The sequence below is a fragment of the Leucoraja erinacea genome, chromosome 2 (assembly GCF_028641065.1).
Source record: "Leucoraja erinacea ecotype New England chromosome 2, Leri_hhj_1, whole genome shotgun sequence".
NCBI lineage: Eukaryota > Metazoa > Chordata > Chondrichthyes > Rajiformes > Rajidae > Leucoraja > Leucoraja erinaceus.
The window spans coordinates 122,761,616-122,779,470 of NC_073378.1; the positions used below are offsets into that span (position 1 = coordinate 122,761,616).

A 17,855-nucleotide genomic window follows, 5' to 3' on the forward strand; every position below is an offset into this window, starting at 1 on the left:
GCTCCATTCCCTCCGCCACTGGGTGCCCCACCCTCACAGGGAAGTGGATCTCCACCCCCACAGACGCTGAGTGTCTCAGTTTACACGGGTCAGGGAGAGAGAGAGCACCCCGACATCCGGTCAAGGGGAGGTGCCCATAGGCTGCACAGACCCCTTCTCCCGTCTCTCCCGATTCCCGGCTGTGGAGGAGGGCCCTGGAGGGGAGAGGTGGGGGTGAGGGACTGTTTACTGGGTGTGCTGCTGTTGTTACGGTTCAGCCCACGGAGTTTGTGTACAAAGTTGGCGGAGGTGTTCAAGGTGATGCTCGGAATAAAATGTTGTTCTCTGCCCAGTTTGCGCTGATTCCAGTCGTTTATACAGTAAGGAAATAGATTGTGGACGGTCAAAACAGTGGTGTGGCGCTCCCTCACCCTCCCCCCACAGTGCGGCGCTGATATTCACTGACCCTGTTGACCTGCGGAGCATGCGCGAGTGCCAGCAGGTTTTGGTACCAGTAGAGTTGCCTGGCTTTTATGAAGATCTACTTAAAGCCAGGAATCTGGTCAGCTTCAGCCAGGGCGCTGCTCCACAGGGGGAGGGGGGTGTTGTGGCTGTGAGGGTGGACGGTCCTCATCCTGTCACGGAGGGTATCGAGGAGAGGCGTGTGCGTGGAGCGATTCCGGCCGAGCTTACCCCCGTTCCGTCGGAATTGCTCACAGGACCTACGGCCCGGGTCCCTTCCCGAGAACCGGCCCCACGCTACATGAGCCCTGCATCACAAATGAGGCCCCCCTTCCCCACCTTCACACCCTGGGGAAGGTACTCCTGGGCATCACCCCGATATACCAGGGGTTCCGCAGGAAGTAGCTGCGGCACGTTGTTTCCCTCCGGCGCCAGCTGACGACGTTGCTGGACTGGGAGGAGGAAGTTGACGGGACATTGGAGCGCCCAAGGTGCCATGCCTGTAAGGAAGTGGGGCATATTCGGAGGAATTGCCCCAAATCCCGGGCCAGCCGTGCCACTAACCGCCCTTCCCCTTCACCACCCCGCCCCCCCCCCGTAGTTCAGTCGGGGAACCTGGGGTTGCGCAGGGTGGGGAGGGTCAATAGAAGGTGGCCAAGAAAGTTAAGCACCTGGAGTCCGCAAGCCCCATAATCCAGCCGGGGGCGGTGGGGAATGGGCGGGAGGAGGGGGAGCCGCAGACGAGGGTTGCTCAGGTGACCCCAGAGCCTGCGAGCTCCTTCGCTCCAAAGAAAAGGAGAATTCTCTCCGGAGAGGAGAGGAGAGGAAGGGGGCCGAACGGGAATCCTCCAGGGGGAGGGGAGTACTGTGGTGGAGGAAGACCCCCGCCCTCTGGTTCGTGCCTCATTCCCATGTTCTGGAGGGGATTCTGGGGAGGGTGGCGATGGGGACCACTCGGGTGTTATGGAGCAGGGGGAAATTCCTGTTGCGGAGGGGGTCCCGCATCAGGCACCCGAGGAAGCCCAAGAGAAACCCACCCAGGATGAGGTGCAGAGCACGCCTCTGCAGTTAGAGTGTAGGCAGGGAGGGGGATGGGGAAACCACCCCTTCTCTCCCTCAGGACTTGGCTCCAGAGGGACTCCATGAGTCTGGTGCACCAACTCTGGGCCCAACCAAAGATCTTTGGGCCCAACTGGGGGAGGGATAGCCGTTCCCACTGTCGATGATCTGGACTCCTTGGGTACATCTGGGGAAAGCCCCTCTGCCGCTGGTCCCAGAGTTGGGACTGAGATGGAGAGACCAGCGGGTGGGGCAGAGGCAACCACTGCACAGGGTGAGGTGGGAGTATTGAGCACTAAGGGTGTGTGTCGAGGGATACATCTGCAGTGAGTGGGTGGAAGGGGACTCCTCGGTCAATGAGCTAATGGATGTTCTCGCTCCCCCCGACGCCACTCCACCCATTCCAGTAGAGGAGACCCGCGAGTTCATCACGGCCACCAAAGGAGCCCAACATCGGCCCAGTCTGGCCTCCCTCCGGTGGCCGAACTTACACGGCCTCACTAGCTTGCTGAACCTCATCCTCAAAAATACAGGGAGGGGCAAGGGATCGAAGGGGGTGAAGGAGAACGACCGGCGTAGTCAGCTCGGGTCCTTTTTGGAACGACCTGCAAAGGGACGCTAAGGCCGAGAGCAGCGTCGCTCCTGTTGAGGGTAGAGGGAGCAGTAGACCGTCCCTTGTAGCCAAGATCCGGAAGGTAAGACCTGGGGTCCGTCGGGGGAGGAGCAGCTCTGCTGTCAACGACTGGGGGACTGGTGAGGGGATCTTGTGTACTCCTGACATGGCGATCACCGTAGCCAGTTACAACATAAATGGCAGCAGGCGGCCTCTCCACAGGTTTAACCATCTCTCAACCCTGAGGAATGGGAAATATGCAGTGAGCTTCCTGCAGGAAACCCACACTACCCCAGTAGATGAGTCCACCTGGCTCCTGGAGTGGGGTGGCGAGGTCTTCATGAGCCACCTCAGCTCCATTTCCAGTGGGTTGGCCATTTTGTTGGCCCCGAATTTCCGGCCTGAGATCCTAAAGATCCAGGAAGTGGTGCCAGGCCGCTTGCTCCACTTGGCCGTGCGCCTCGATGGCTCCCTGGGGGATATCCAGGACCGCTGGGCACTGCGGGGGGTGGATTAATTCTCAGTATATTTGATATTTAAGAATATTTGTTTTACTTTGTGGGTGGTGGGTTTCTTGGTTTGTACATATTATTCTAGTAAATGGGTGACGTTTCGAAGGGTCTCGAACCGAAACGTCACCCGTTCCTTCTATGCAGAGATGCTGCCTGTCCTGCTGAGGTACTCCAGCATTTTCTATGTCTATCTTCAGTTTAAACCAGTACCTGCAATTCTTTCTTACACATTATCCTAGTAAATAATTGATTCAATTTATTTTTGGTTAAAAAAAAAAACCCAGTGTGGCGCTCCCTCAATACCACCCATTCACAGGTGAAAGATCTTAAGTGGTCAGTCAGATTAAAGGATGAATGTGATAAAAAAGGAATTGCAGATGGTGGTATAGACCAAAATCTTTATCTTTACAAAAGAAACACAAAACGCTGGAGTCTGAAGAAGGGCACCGACCCAAATTGTCCAGATGCTGCCTGAGCCTCTGAGTTACTCCAGCACTTTGTGTTTATCTTTCAGAGGCTGAGTGTCCTTTTGCTTCTCTGCTTCTCTCGGTTACATTTGCAGAGCCATAGGTGTGATCCTGCAGGTCCCTGGGAATGAGGAATCGGGGGGCCCCCAGCACACAACCCACACAGGAGGAAGGTTCACAAACCACTGGCCACTCTCCCAGTAAAGGTAAAATACTTTATTTCTATTGCTACAGAGTGAGAGAGAGAGAGAGAGAGAGAATGAGAGTCCACACCCCACTCCCACCATCTCCATGTTGGGGCGTGTACGATCTGCTCCCTTCTCCCCATAATCTTTGACACCCTTAAAGGTTACAGGGAGAATGCAGGAGAATGGGGTTGAGAGGGAAAGCTAGAAAGCTAGATCATTAAGTCCGTATCGTTTTGTTTTAGAACCTACCCAAGGAAAAGGCTGTCTGATTGGAAGACACCATCCACGGTGTCCAGTCCGTGTCGATTATCTGGGAGGGATGGAGGGAGAGTGGGAAGGAAGGTGGGAGGGAGGGGAGAGAGAGAGAGAGAGAGGGAGAGAGGGGGGGGGGGGGGGTGTTGGCACCTCAAGAGTCAACAGTGTTTTATTCTCATATGTCCCGATAGGGAACAATGAAATCCTTTGCCTCTAAACAATGGCCCCCATGTGTCCGTGGGCATGGTTTGTCAGCACTGCCTCCAGATGGCTGGGTGGCGACCTGCCCTGCCCTGCCCTTGAGGACAACTCACTCACCTTGACGTAGTGCCCGTCTCCTTCTCTGCCTGTCAGTCCCGGCCTTTCCTCCCAGTCGCCCCCCCCCCCCCCCCCCCCCCCCCCCCCCCTCCGCCCCATCTCCAGCAAACGCTCCATCATGTGCGCCCATCCGCACTGAACAGTGGAGTCAACCCGATAGGCTGAATGGCCTCATCCTGTGTCTTATGGTCTTTTCATTTTAAACATCTGGGTGCTGCCAGGTCTTGTACAGTGGGGCAAGGGGTGGCAAGTAATGTTTAATTCAGATGGGGTGTGAGACGTTGCAATTTGGGCAAGTCAATCCAGGGCAGGACTATCACATGAAACAGCAGCAGTGCTCTGGGGAGTGTTGTAGAGCAGAGATATCCAGGAGTGCTGGGACATGTTTCATTGAAAATGATGGCGCAGGAGTTGGGATGTTATGTTACAGACGTTGGTGAAGCCACGCATGGCGTATTGTGTACAGTTTTGTAGCAAATATACCATTACATGTGAAAGGGTGTCGAGAAGATTTACGAGGATGTTGCCAGGCGTGAGATACAGGGAGAGGTTGGGCGGTCTGTGACTTTATTCCTTGGAGTGCAGGAGGATGAGGGGTGATCTTTCAGGGATGTACAAAATCATGGGGGGAATAGACGAGGTGAATGCACAGGGTAGGGGAGGGGAATCAAAAACCGCAGGGCGTAGGTTTAAGGTGAGAGGGAAAATGATTTAACCTGGGAACCTGAGGGGCAACTTTCTCACCCAGAGGGTGGTGGGTGTATGGAACGAGCTGCCAGAGGTGTTAGTTGAGGCAGATACTATAACCGCATTTAAATGAAAGTTGGACGGGTGCATGGATAGGAAGGGTTACACTTGCATGCACACGGACACTGGCTCTATTTCCCCACAAGACAACGTCTGCTCCACTTACACCAGAGCAGAGACTCGCATTTTGATGAGACAGTGCTTTAAACATTCAGCAGGTCAGGCAGCATCTGTGGGGACCCTCTCATGGTGCAGCCTGACCCGAGTGTGTCCAGCCCCTGCCCTTGTCCCCTCCTCTCTCTCTCTCTCTCTCTCTATGTTACATTCAGCCTGAGGTGATGCAGAGAAACCCTCTGTGAAAGGCCTGTGCTGCCAAGCGGTTTCGCAGATGGATGGCGATATATTTGCAGGGTCTGTGGTCGATGGAAGTAGACAATGTTAAAGCGGTTAGTGGGAGACACAAGGAACTGCCAATGCCCCAAGGTGCTGCACAGTTCCCCAAGGCCAAGTGATTTGTCAGACAAACAACACAGTGTTGGAACTCCGCAGGTCAGGCAGCATCTGTGGAGGGAACGGACGAGTGATGTTTTGGATCGGGGGCTTGAGCTCGTACCATGATTCCTTTTAGCATCTAACCCCTCCCCTCCCGACTCCCCTCCACCCACATCCCTCCTCCTCTTCTATCCTCATCTCACATCCTTTTGTCTCCTTTTCACCTCTGTTGCTTTCACCACCCACCCATCTGCCCATCTCACCCCCTCACCTGTATCCAACTATCACTTTGTCCCGCCCCCAACTCTCTATTCCAGCTTTCCCCCCACCAGTCTATCTATCGGTCTGAAGCAGTGCCCCGACCCAAAACATTGCCTGTCCAGTCCCTCCCCAGATGCTGCCTGACCAGCTGAGTTGCTCCAGCACTTTGTGCTTTGCTCCAGATCCCAGCGTCTGCGGTTCCTTGTGCCTCGAAGCTTTTCGCCTTAGCTCAGCGCACACGTGTTACAATAAGAGCTGGCCCGGCCTGAGCCGCTGGGTTCCTCCGGCATTTTGGGCAACGTTGGTGTTGGTGACCCAGTGGTAACGGATGTGTCCCTCGTTGACCCTCGGCCGTGAGCGATCGGGGGAACGGTGCCTTCCCTCCTCTCCACTGAGTGGGAAGTTGTGAGAGAGGCCACTACATGTCTCAGTGAGACGGACACGGCGGTGCCAGGGTGGGCCGCCATTTGCCAACCCGTCCCGCCGGGACCGTTCTGCCTCTTGCCGACTGCGACCTGCGGTGAAGATGCCGTGCCAATCCCACCGCCTGCCCGGAGCCGGCGTTCCGACACTGACAGCGTTCCCCAACGTTTTCCGGAGGCTCCTTGGCCACCCGTCATCTCCGCGAACATCTGGATCACCGGCGTACAGCGGTGCCGGAGATGGTGCCACGCCTCCCCGGTCAGTGGCAGTTCTGGCAGAGAGCGTGGCACCGCTGGCCATTCACCAGGCAACGGCAGCCCCCACTGGTATCACCCGGACCCTGGGGAGAGGGGGGAGAGAGTGTCAGTGTCACCGGGCAAACAATTACCCCACCCACCCAGATGTTGTACAATTCCCCCACCCAGATGTTTAAAGACTCCCCCTCACCCAGCTGTTGTACATCCCCTGCCCTCTAGGTGTTGAACCCCTCCAGATGTTGAGCCCTCCCTGCCCCCCAAATTTGAATCTCCCAGATGCAGGCAGAGCCCTGTTCCAGATGTGGAGCATTACCTCCAGATGTTGATTCTGATCCCAGACCACAGATGAGGTGTGCTCATCCAGATCCAGATTCAACTTTAATTGTCATTGTCAGTGTACAGTACAGAGACAACGAAATGCAGTGGTATTGCCACACCCATTGCCGACCCACAAGGTATTGGTCTGCCCACAGGAGTTGTCCATGCCCCAGGTGTGTACTCAACACCAAGCTCCAGATGTTGTTGGGCCCCCAGATGTTGTTGGCTCCCCCAGATGTCTGCTAGATGTTGTCAATCCCACTGATGCTGCTCTCAGCCCCCCCACCCCCCCAGCCGTGTGTGTGTGTGTGTCCGTCCCAGGTGTGTGTCCCCATACCCTTGCCCCACCCTTGCCCCAGGTCCCCCCCCAGATGTGCCACTCACGCCAGGTCCCCAGCGACAGCCCTTGGTGACCCAGCAGATCTCGGTGTGACAGACGGGGCAGCGGATCCAGTCACAGCCGCCCTTCTTCTGCACCACGATGCCGCAGCGTGGACAGTGCATGGCTTCACCCGTCTGCACCAGGCTCTGTGGGAACCAGAGACCACAAGCACACCATCACCCCCCCAGAACAATGCCCGCAGCCCACAGCCCTCCCTCCCTCCATCCCCACCTCCCCCCTCCACCGCGGGCAGTGCGTGGCCTCACCCGTCCGCACCGGGCTCTGTGGGAACGGGAACCGCAGCGTTATCTAGGTACCGTTCCCATGCTCCCCCCCCCCCCCCCCCCCACACCATCACCGTGCCAGTGCCCACTGCTTTCACCACCAATTTCCACCCGCACTCAAATTCATTCTCCGACACCTCCCCCCCCCTTCTTGATCTCACCGTCTCCATCACAGGAGATAGACGATTGACTGACGTCTATTACAAACCCACTGACTCCTACAACTATCACAACTACACTTCTTCCCACCCTGCTTCCTGCAAAGACTCTATCCCCTACTCCCAATTCAATGCTGCATCTGCGACAAGATGAGAGGGTTCCACACCAGGACATCCAAGATGTCCTCATTCTTTAGGGAATGGGGTTCCCCTCTCCCATCATAGATGAGCCCTCACTCGTGTCTCCTTGGTACCGCACAGCTCTGCCCTTGCTCCCACTTCCCCTAGTCGCACCAGAGACAGTCCCCTTAGTCCTTACCTTCCACCCCATCAGCCGTCGCATACAACACATAATAGACAATGGACAATAGGTGCAGGAGTAGGCCATTCGGCCCTTTGAGCCAGCACCGCCATTCAACGTGATCATGGCTGATCATCCCCAATCAGTACCCCGATCCTGCCTTCTCCCCATATCCCCTTAATCCGCTATCTTTAAGAGCCCTATCCAGCTCTCTCTTGAAAGTATCCAGACAACCGGCCTCCACCGCCCTCTGAAGCAGAATTCCACAGACTCACAACTCTCGGTGTGAAAAAATGTTTTCTCATCTCCTTTCTAAATGGCTTACCCCTTATTCTTAAACTGTGGCCCCTGGTTCTGGACTCCCCCAACATCAGGAACATGTTTCCTGCCTCTAGCATGTCCAAACTCTTAATAATCTTAAATGTTTCAATAAGATTCCCTCTCATCCTTCTAAACTCCAGAGGATACAAGCCCAGCCGTTCCATTCTCTCAGCATATGACAGTCCCGCCATCCTGGGAATTAACCTTGTAAACCTACGCTGCACTCCCTCAATAGCAAGATCCATCCGCATATTTACCACCTCCAACGGGATCCCACCACTAGCCACATTTTCCCGTTTACACCCCTTTCCGCCTTCCGCAGAGACCGTTCCCTCCGCAACTACATGGTTAACTCCCCACCCAAACCACCCCCTCCCCAAGTACCTTCCCCTGCAACCGCAGAAGATGCAACACCTGTTGCTATACCTCCTCCATCGACTCTGTCCGGGGACCCCGACAGTCCTTTCAGGTTAGGCAGAGGTTCACTTGCACCCCCTCTAACCTCATCTACTGTATTCGTTGTTCAAGATGTGGACTCTTATACATCGACGAGACCAAACGTAGACTGGGCGATCGTTTCACTGAACACCTTCGCTCAGCCCGCCTGAACCAACCTGAACACCCGGTTGCCAAACACTTTAATTCCCCTTCCCCTTCCCACATTGGCCTTTCTGTCCTCAGTCTCCTCCATTGTCAGAGTGAGGCCAAACACAAATTGGAGGAACAGCATCTCATATTTCACCTGGGCAACTTACAGCCCAGCAGTTTGAATATTGACTTCTCTAACTTCAGGTAACCCTGGCATCCCCTCTCTCTCCATCCCTCCCCCACCCAAGTCGTACCAGCTACAAAATAGTGTCTTGAGTCTCATTGTCTGTAACTCGTTCTCATCTAGCCCACAGCTAACGATGGCCTGTTTCCTTTATCATCGTTACTTTTTTGCATATCTTTCATTCATTTGTTCTATAACTCTCTACATCACCGTCTATATCTCTCGTTTCCCTTTCCCCTGACTCTCAGTCTGAAGAAGGGTTTCGACTCAAAACATCACCTATTCCTTCTCTCAAGAGATGCTGCCTGTCCCGGTGAGTTACTCCAGCATTTTGTGTCTGTCCGGTTTAAACCAGCATCTGCAGTTCCATCTGACACACCCTCCCCGCCCACATAACCAGGGGACAATGAATGGCTTTGCCCATCCGCACTTGTCCACACCAGGCTCTGTTTTGCACGGGAATCACACCGTCACTGCACGCAGCATCGAGGGTCCTCCCACCTCATACACCCCCTCCCCTCCCCAACGGTTCACTGACACAGCCCTTCACAACAAACTCCACCCTCACTCACCATCACAGAGTGATACAGTGTGGAAACAGGCCCTTCAGCCCAACTCGCCCATACCGGCCAACATGTCCCAGTGACACTAGCCCCACCTGCCAGCGCTTGGTCCATATCCCTCCAAACCTGTCCTATCCATATACCTGTCCAACTATTTCTTAAACGTTGGGATAATCTCAGCCTCAACTACCTCCACTGGTAGCTTGTTCCAAACACTCACCACCCTTTGTGTGAAAAGAAGTTACCCCTCAGATTTCTAATAAATCTTTCCCCTCTCATCTTAAACCTGTGTCCTCTGGTTTTTGATTCACTGGGCAAGAGACTGTGCATCTACCCAATCTATTCCTCTCATGATTTTATACACCTCTATAAGATCGCCCCTCATCCTCCTGAGCTCCAGGGAAACAAAGCTAGCCTGCCCGGCCTCCCCTTATAGCAAGCACTGATCTGACCAGGTAACATCCTTGTAAACCAGTTTATGCTCCTTTTTCTGGTTTTAATGTCATCCTTCCTGTAGCACGGTGAGCAGATCCCCATGTAAACCCTGTCCGAACATCTTTTGAAGGTTGCAATTGTTTCCACAGCCTCACTGGGCCCTCGTTCCCGCAGCCCAGCTCACCGCTGCCCCCTACCTTCAGCATCTCGCTGGTGCAGTGCGCGTTGCTGTCGTTAGCTGCCCGGCTCTGCACATCGTCCTGATATTGCTTGCAGTTCATTCCCGTGTGGATCGCCTGGGAGGGAGCATGGAGAGGGAATATGTGGTCATCCCTCAGTACCGCCCCCCCGTCCCCCCCACAGCGCCGCACTCCCTCACCGCCCCCTCCCCCACAGTGCGCCCCAACCTCACCCCCTCCCCCACAGTGCGCCCCAACCTCACCCCCCTCCCCCACAGTGTGCCCCAACCTCACTGCCCCCCCCCACCACACAGCTCGCCCCAACCTCACCGCCCCCCCCCACTCCCTCACCACCCCCCCCCACAGCGCGCCCCCCAACCTCACCGCCTCTCTCCCCCCCCCCCCCCCACAGTGCGCCCCAACCCCACCGCCCCCCCCCCCCCCCACCCCCAGCGGCCCAACCTTGCAGAGCAGGCAGTTGAGTTTGCGGCAGGACGGGCAGTGGAACTCGTTGACTGCATCCTCGTAGATGCACCAGCCCCTGCAGTCCGGTGTGCGGCAGTGGTAGCTGTTGTCACTGCTGCTCTCTGCCACAGACACGCTGCGGTCCAGGAACTTATTGTAGTCTTCTGCGGACACCAGCTGGGGGGGGTGTACAGAGCAAGCTCATCGTCTTATCCATGACACTTGTCATAAAACTCCCAATTCCGCCACCCGACATGGAACTATACTACACGCGAACAGGCCAAGTCAAACTCGTCTCTGCCTGCACCTGATCCATAATCCATGTTCCCTAACTAAAGGCTCCTTAAAAGCGTGATCTTGTAGATATGTGTACAACCATGCGGGAAATAGAGAGGGTGATTGCCCGGAGTCTATAGGTAGGGTAGTGGGAATCAAGAACCACAGGATAGACACAAAATGCTGGAGTAACTCAGGGCGACAGGCAGCATCTCTGGAGAGAATGAATGGGTGACGTTTCGGGTGGAGACCCTCCTTCAAACCTCTTTAAAGGTGAGAGGGGCATGTTTTAACAGAAGCATGAGTAAAGTGAACACTCACAGTCATTTTACCCAGGGTGGTGGATTCTAAAACTAGAGGGCACAGGCTTAAGGTGAGAGGGGAGAGAATGAAGAGGAACCTCAGGGGCAACGTTCTCACTCAGTTTGTATCTGGAACGAGCTACCAGAGGAAGCTACAGAAGTAGAGACAATTTTGACCTGTAAAAGGCACTTGGACAGAAATAAGGAAAGGAAAGGGAAGTTTCAGAGGAACGTGGGATAATTGCAGGCCGATGGGACTATCCCAATATGCCACAAACGAGGTGGGCAGAAGGGTCTACTTTTGTGCGTTACAGCTCTATGTCTCTGTGCTAAAATGCCAATGCAGGTAAATGGGATTCGTGTAAGTGGACAAACACATTGACATGGATGTTCAGTTTAGTTTGGAGATACAGCATGGAAACGCAGGGTCCATGCCGACCATTCATCACACTGATCCTGTTATCCCACTTTCTCATCCACTCCCTGCACACTGGGGGCAATTTTTACAGAAGCCAATTAACCTATCGGACTGTAAACGCTTATCTCACCAGGGACTAACTCTACTGAACGTTTTTCCCTTCCATTATTTATTATGTAAAAGAATATGTGTGTTATGATTGTGTTTATAGTTTGTTTGGTTGTTTGGTTGTTTGTCTTTTGCACAAAAGTCCGCGAGCATTGCCACTTTCATTTCACTGCACAGCTCGTATGTGTATGTGACAAATAAACTTGACTTGACTTGACTACAAACCCACACGTCTTTGGGATGTGGATGTAAACCCAGAGGATGAGGGGGAACTTAATTGAAATTTACCGAATAGTGAAAGGCTTGGATAGAGTAAATGTGGAGAGGATGTTTCCACTAGTGGGAGAGTCGAGGGCCAGAGGTCACAGCCTCAGAATTAAAGGACGTTGCTTTAGGAAAGAGATGAGGAGTAATTTCTTCAGTCAGAGGGTGGTGAATCTGTGGAATTCTTTGCCACAGAAGGCTGTGGAGGCCAAGTCAGTGGATATTTTTAAGACAGAGATAGATCGATTCTTGGTTAGTACGGGTGTCAGGGGTTATGTGGAGAAGGCAAGAGAATGGGGTTAGGAGGGAGAGATAGATCAGCCATGATTGAATGGCGGAGCAGACTTGGTGGGCCGAATGGCCTAATTCTGCTCCGATCATGTATGAGCTTATGAAACCCACGTGGTCAGAAGGCGAACGTGCAAACTCCACACTGACAGTGGCCGGGGTGAGGATGGGAGCCTGGTGTGTGGCGGTGTGATGCTGTCGGCACACGGTGGTCTGTGAGCCCACTCACCGCTCTGATCTCGCGCTCCTGCAGCTTGCTCTCGCAGGCGTAGCTGCTGTCCCGGTACGGGCAGGCCACCTCCGGCTCGACCGACATCCGGATCAGCTGCTTCAGGCACTCCCTGTGGACAACGATACGACACAGCCCATCACCAGCACTGCTCACACACCCCGTCACACACACCATCACACAGACCCCATCACCCACACCGTCACACAGACCCCGTCACACACACCATCACACACACCCCTCACCCACACCCCTCACGGACTTCGAGTACTCCTTGCTTTCCCTCCCTCTCCCTTCCTAGTTCTCCAACCAGTCTGACTGTCCCCCTGATTACATCTTATCTCTGTCTGCTTCGTTGTCACCTTCTCCTGGCTAACAATGATCTATTCTACATTTTCCTTGAGCCCCATCCCCTTTGATGTCTTGTTTTCACACCTTACCCTTCCTTATGTCGGTGTCCTCCCCCTCCCGACTCTCAGTCTGAAGAAGGGTCTTGACCCGAAACGTCACCTTTTACTTATCTCCAGAGATGCTGCCTGTACTACTGAGTTACTCCAGCATTTTGTGTTTATCTTCGGTTTAAACCAGCATCTGCAGTTCCTTCCTACACATCTTAGTGAGGCTACAGTTCTGGTTGCCCCGTTATGGGACTGATGCGGGGGCTTTGGAGGGTGCTGAGATTTGCCAGACTGCTGCCTGGATTGGAGGGTGTTAGCTCTATGGGGAAGGTTAAACAAATGGATTGTTTTCTCTGGAACGTCAGAGGCTACGGGGAGACCATCATGCGGATGACCCAGGTTCTGCCTTGCTGCGCCAGAGACCCAGGTTCCATCCTGACGACGGGTGCTGTCTGTACAGAGTTTGTACGTTCTCCACGTGGGTTTTCTCCAGGTGCTCCGGTTTCCTCCCACACACCAAAGATGAAAAGGTTAGTTGGGTTAATTGGCTTAGTATAATTGTAAATTGTCCCTCTTGTGTGTTAGTGTACGGGGATTGTTGGTCGGTGCGGACTCGGTGGGTCGAAGGGCCTGTTTCCACACTAAATCTTTAAACTAAACTAAAATGAGAGGGACACAAAATGCTGGAGTAACTCAGCGGGACAGAAGGCATCTCCGGAGAGAAGGAATGGGTGACATTTCGGATCAAGACCCTTCTTCAGACTATTAGCTGCTAGGAGAGGTTGGACAGACTTGGAGATTGAGGGGAGACCTGATAGAAGTTTTTTAAATCAGAAGCATCGATGAAGTACAGTCAGAACCTTTTCTCCAGGGTGGGAATGTCAAAGACACGAGGGCTTAGCTTTACGCTAAGAGGGGCAACGTCTAGAGAGCACAGGAGGTTGAGTGGTGATGTTATCGAGGTATATAAAATGTTGAGGGGAATAGAGAGGGTGAATTCACAGAATCTCTTGCCCAGAGTATTGGAATCAAGAACCAGAGGTTTAAGGTGAGAGGGGAAAGATTTAACAGGAACCTGAGGGACACATTTTTCCACACAGGGTGGTGGGTGCATGGAACAAGCTGCCAGAGGAGGTAGTTGAACCAGGTACAAAAACAACATGTAAAATACATTTGAACAGGTACATGGGTAGGGCAGGTTTAGGGGGATATGGGCCAAATGTGAGCAGGTGGGAATAGTGTAGATGGCATGTTGGCTGGCATGGGCAAGTTGGGCCTTTCCATGTTGTATGACTCACACCTCCATTTACCCCCCTCCTCCCCACAATCCCTTCCCCCACCCCCCTCCCCTGTTGCTGGACGATACCCAGTGTAGGGGAGAGGTGGGATGAAGGGTGGGGAGGGGGCGGGTGCGTGGAGGAGAGGTGGCGTGAGGGGGGTGTTGAGAGGCAGCCCACCTGCAGTAGGTGTGTAGACAGTCGCGGAGCACCACTCCCTCCTGGGGTCCCAGGGTGTTCAGACAGACGGGGCAGTCTGCCGGCTGGAGATTGGGCACCAGGTGCTGTCCGTCCGTCTGCAGCAGCTGCTGGTAGTTCCTCAGCCGCTCTTCCTCCTGCTCCTGGCCAGAGAGAGCAACACCGTCACTGGAACACCCTCCCTGCTCCGTCACTGGACCACCGTCCCTGCTCCGTCACTGGACCACCGTCCCTGCTCCGTCACTGGACCACCGTCCCTGCTCCGTCACTGGACCACCGTCCCTGCTCCGTCACTGGATCACCGTCCCTGCTTCGTCACTGGACCACCTCCCTGCTCCGTCACTGGACCACCCTCCATGCTCCATCACTGAACCAGTGTCCTTGCTCCGTCACTGGACCACCGTCCCTGCTCCGTCACTGGACCACCGTCCCTGCTCCGTCACTGGACCACCGTCCCTGCTCCGTCACTGGACCACCGTCCCTGCTCCGTCACTGGACCACCCTCCCTGCTCCGTCACTGGACCACCGTCCCTGCTCCGTCACTGGACCACTGTCCCTGCTCCGTCACTGTCCCTGCTCTGTCATTGGACCACGCCCCCCTGCTCCGTCACAGGACCACCGTCCCTGCTCCATCACCGGACCACCGTCCCTGCTCCGTCACTGGACCACTGTCCCTGCTCCGTCACTGGACCACCCTCCCTGCTCCGTCACTGGACCACCCTCCCTGCTCCATCACTGAACCACCGTCCTTGCTCCGTCACTGGACCACCGTCCCTGCTCCGTCACTGGACCACTGTCCCTGCTCCGTCACTGTCCCTGCTCTGTCATTGGACCACCCCCCCCGCTCCGTCACAGGACCACCGTCCCTGCTCCATCACCGGACCACTGTCCCTGCTCCGTCACTGGACCATTGTCCCAACACTCCTGAGTGCCAAGGGTCAGCGCTTGGGCTCTCTCTTGCTGGACATGGGGCGGCTTTCTGTGGTGCCAGTGTTACCTGCCACATACTGCCCATGACCGACCATAGAGGAGCCGAGAACAGAACCGAACATCGTCACCACGCCTCCACAGACCCCCCCCCCCCCCCCCCTCCACATCTACACTGGCCAACTTCCCCAGACACACCATAGAAAGCATCCTATCGGGATGCATCACAGTTTAGTGTAGGAACAGCTCTGCCCAAGACCACAAGAGATTGCAGAGAGGTGTGGATGTAGCCCAGTCCATCACACTGACCAGACACCCCACCATCCACTCCATCTACACTTCACGCTGCTTCAAGAAAACAGCCAACATTATCAACGACCACTCGCATTCCCTCTCCCATGTCGGACAGAAGATACAAAAGCTTGAAAGCACATATCACCGGATTCAGGAACAGTTTCTTCCCCGCTGTTATCGGCCTCTTGCCCCCATCTTCCAACCTACCTCCTTCTGGTCCTTGTAATTTTTTTAATCTGCACTTTCTCTGCAGCTGTAACACTGTATTCTACCTGGTGAAGAAGGGTCCCGACCTGAAACGTCACCTATCCATGTTCTCCAGAGATACTGCCTGACCCGCTGAGTTACTCCAGCATTTTATGTCTTTTTTTTTTGCAGTTCCTCGTTTCAACATTTTACTGCTCCACTGCGAAATCTCCTCGAGATTTGCCTACTATGAAGAAGTTGTCCTCCTCTCCTTGGCAGGATTTCTGAGGGACCCTCTCTCACTGCTCTCCCCCCTGTGATTGCTGCTGCTCTCCAGCCCTACCAACATGTTGTGACCCGGACTCGCTACCCCAGCCACGTGTGTTTCCTCAAACTCGTCTGCGCCGCCACCTTGTGCCTCGTGGCTTCCAGCTCCGGGGGTCCAGCCTCCCAATTCAGATCCAACCCAGATTACAGCTACCTGCACATTACAGATTACTGGTGTCAGAACAATAGCCTCCTCTTGAATGTCACTAAAACTAAGGAGCTGATTGTGGACTTTAGAAGGGCACAACAACAGAGGACGTACACGCCACTGAGGATAAATGGGACTACTGTGGATAGAGTGAGCAGCTTTAAATACCTGGGAGTCCAAATCACAGAGGATCTGACATGGACAACACACACTGCCACACTGGTGAGAAAGGCTGCCTTTACCACCTCAGGTAGCTGAGGAAATTCAGAGTCTCCCTGAGGATCCTTCAATCCTTCTACTCTGCTGCAGTAGACAGCATCCTGACTGGAAACATCTCGATCTGGTTTGGCAACAGCTCTGCCCAGGACAGGAAGGCTCTGCAGAGAGTGGTGCGTTCGGCCGAACGCACTATGAGAACCACACTCCTCCCCCCCCATGCAGGACCTATACACCAGGAGGTGCAGATCCAGAGCCAGCAAGATAATGAAAGACCCCTACCACCCCAGCAACGGTCTGTTCCAGCTGATACGGTCAGGCAAGCGCCTCCGCTGTCATGCTGCGAAAATAGAGAGGATGAGACGGAGTGTAAACTCTGATCTCACCAGGGAGTAATTACTGTTGTGTCTTTTTTTTTTATAAATGTAAATACTGGTTCTGTTCTGTTGTTTAGCACAGTTCCGCAAGCATTGCCACTTTCATTTCACTGTACATCTTGTATGTGACAAATAAAGTTGACTTGACTTGACTTTAATCCACTACTTCTCGCAACAGTTCAGAACTTGAACAGTCCCGAAGAAGGGTCCCAGCACGAAACACCATCTATCCATGTTCTCCAGAGATGCTGCCTGACCCGCTGAGTTACTCCAGCACTGTGTGTCTTTATTAGTGCACAAGCATCTGCAGTTGCTTGGGTCTACACCATATTGTACACTCCGGTTTTTCTCTCATTGCACTATGTGTGGCTTGATTGTACTCATGTACAGCATGTCTTGGCTGGCTAGAGTATCTGTATCTCAACACAGGTGGCAACAACGGGGTGTCACAGCAGTAGAGCTGCTGCCTCACAGCGCCAGAGACCTGGGTTCCATCCTGACCTTGGGCGCTGTCCGTGTGGAGTTTGCACGTTCTCAGTGTGAACGCGAGGGTTTTCTCCAGGTGCTCCAGTTTCCTACCACACTCCAAAGACGTGCAGGTTTGTAGGTTAATTGGCTTCTGTAAAATTGTCCCTAGTGTGTGTAGGATAGAACTGGTGCGAACAGGTTACCGTTGGTTGGGCCGAAGGGCCTGCTTCAACGCCGGGGCACTCTAAAACAATGCCGTGGGACGCTAAAACAATAAACCAGCGGCAGTTGTGCTGGAAGTGGCGGCGGGGTACATAATGTGCTGAACGGTAGAAGCAGCTCGGGACACCTGTCCAGCTCCTGCTCCTACTTCTGTTCTTCACTTCAACATATCTCCAGGCCTGTGGCCAGGACCTCTCACTGAAGATAGATGCAAAATGCTGGAGTAACTCAGCTGGACAAGCAGCATCTCTGGAGATAGGGAATGAGTGACGTTTTGGGTCGAGACCCTTCTTCAGACTCACATAAAGGGGGAGCAGTGAGAGAGGATGTTGCTGAACTTACTTGGGAAAAATCTTCTTCATGGTAGACATACCTTGAGTAGATTTCACAGTGGAGCAGACAAAAAGTGTATGAAGGAACTGCAGATTCTGGTTTAAACCAAAGGTAGACACAAAATGCTGGAGTAACTCAGCGGGACAGGCAGCATCTCTGGGGAGAGGGAATGGGTGACGTTTTGGGTCAAGACCCTTCTTCAGACTGCTTCTCAATTAACACTACACTGTCCAACACATGGAGAATCCTCAGTGTGCATATCTCTGCAGATCTATGCTGGAGCCAGTACATTGATGCAACCACAAAGACCATTGTTTATCAATGCCTCTACTTCCTTGGTAGATTGAGGAGATCCAGTCTATCCTAGAGGATTCTCTTGAATGTCTAC

General features: G+C 53.9%; 1 protein-coding gene and 1 long non-coding RNA gene across 2 annotated transcripts in view; one reads left to right on the top strand and one right to left on the bottom strand.

Annotated features, from left to right (window-relative positions):
- The first annotated feature begins 2,340 nt into the window (after positions 1-2,340).
- LOC129715062 (uncharacterized) lies at positions 2,341-16,596 on the top strand. Its single transcript, XR_008726444.1, has 2 exons — positions 2,341-3,298; positions 15,569-16,596. It is a non-coding gene; the product is annotated as an uncharacterized LOC129715062 (long non-coding RNA).
- Positions 5,816-17,855, bottom strand: part of shrprbck1r (sharpin and rbck1 related) — a 34,168-nt gene continuing 22,128 nt past the window's right edge. The window contains exons 9-14 of the mRNA XM_055664898.1: positions 13,952-14,112; positions 12,097-12,208; positions 10,209-10,388; positions 9,765-9,863; positions 6,736-6,879; positions 5,816-6,116 (exon numbers count right to left, since the gene is read on the bottom strand). Of these exons, the coding sequence (XP_055520873.1) occupies positions 6,036-6,116; positions 6,736-6,879; positions 9,765-9,863; positions 10,209-10,388; positions 12,097-12,208; positions 13,952-14,112 (777 nt within the window). The 3' untranslated portion in view covers positions 5,816-6,035. The remainder of the gene's footprint in view (positions 6,117-6,735; positions 6,880-9,764; positions 9,864-10,208; positions 10,389-12,096; positions 12,209-13,951; positions 14,113-17,855) is intronic.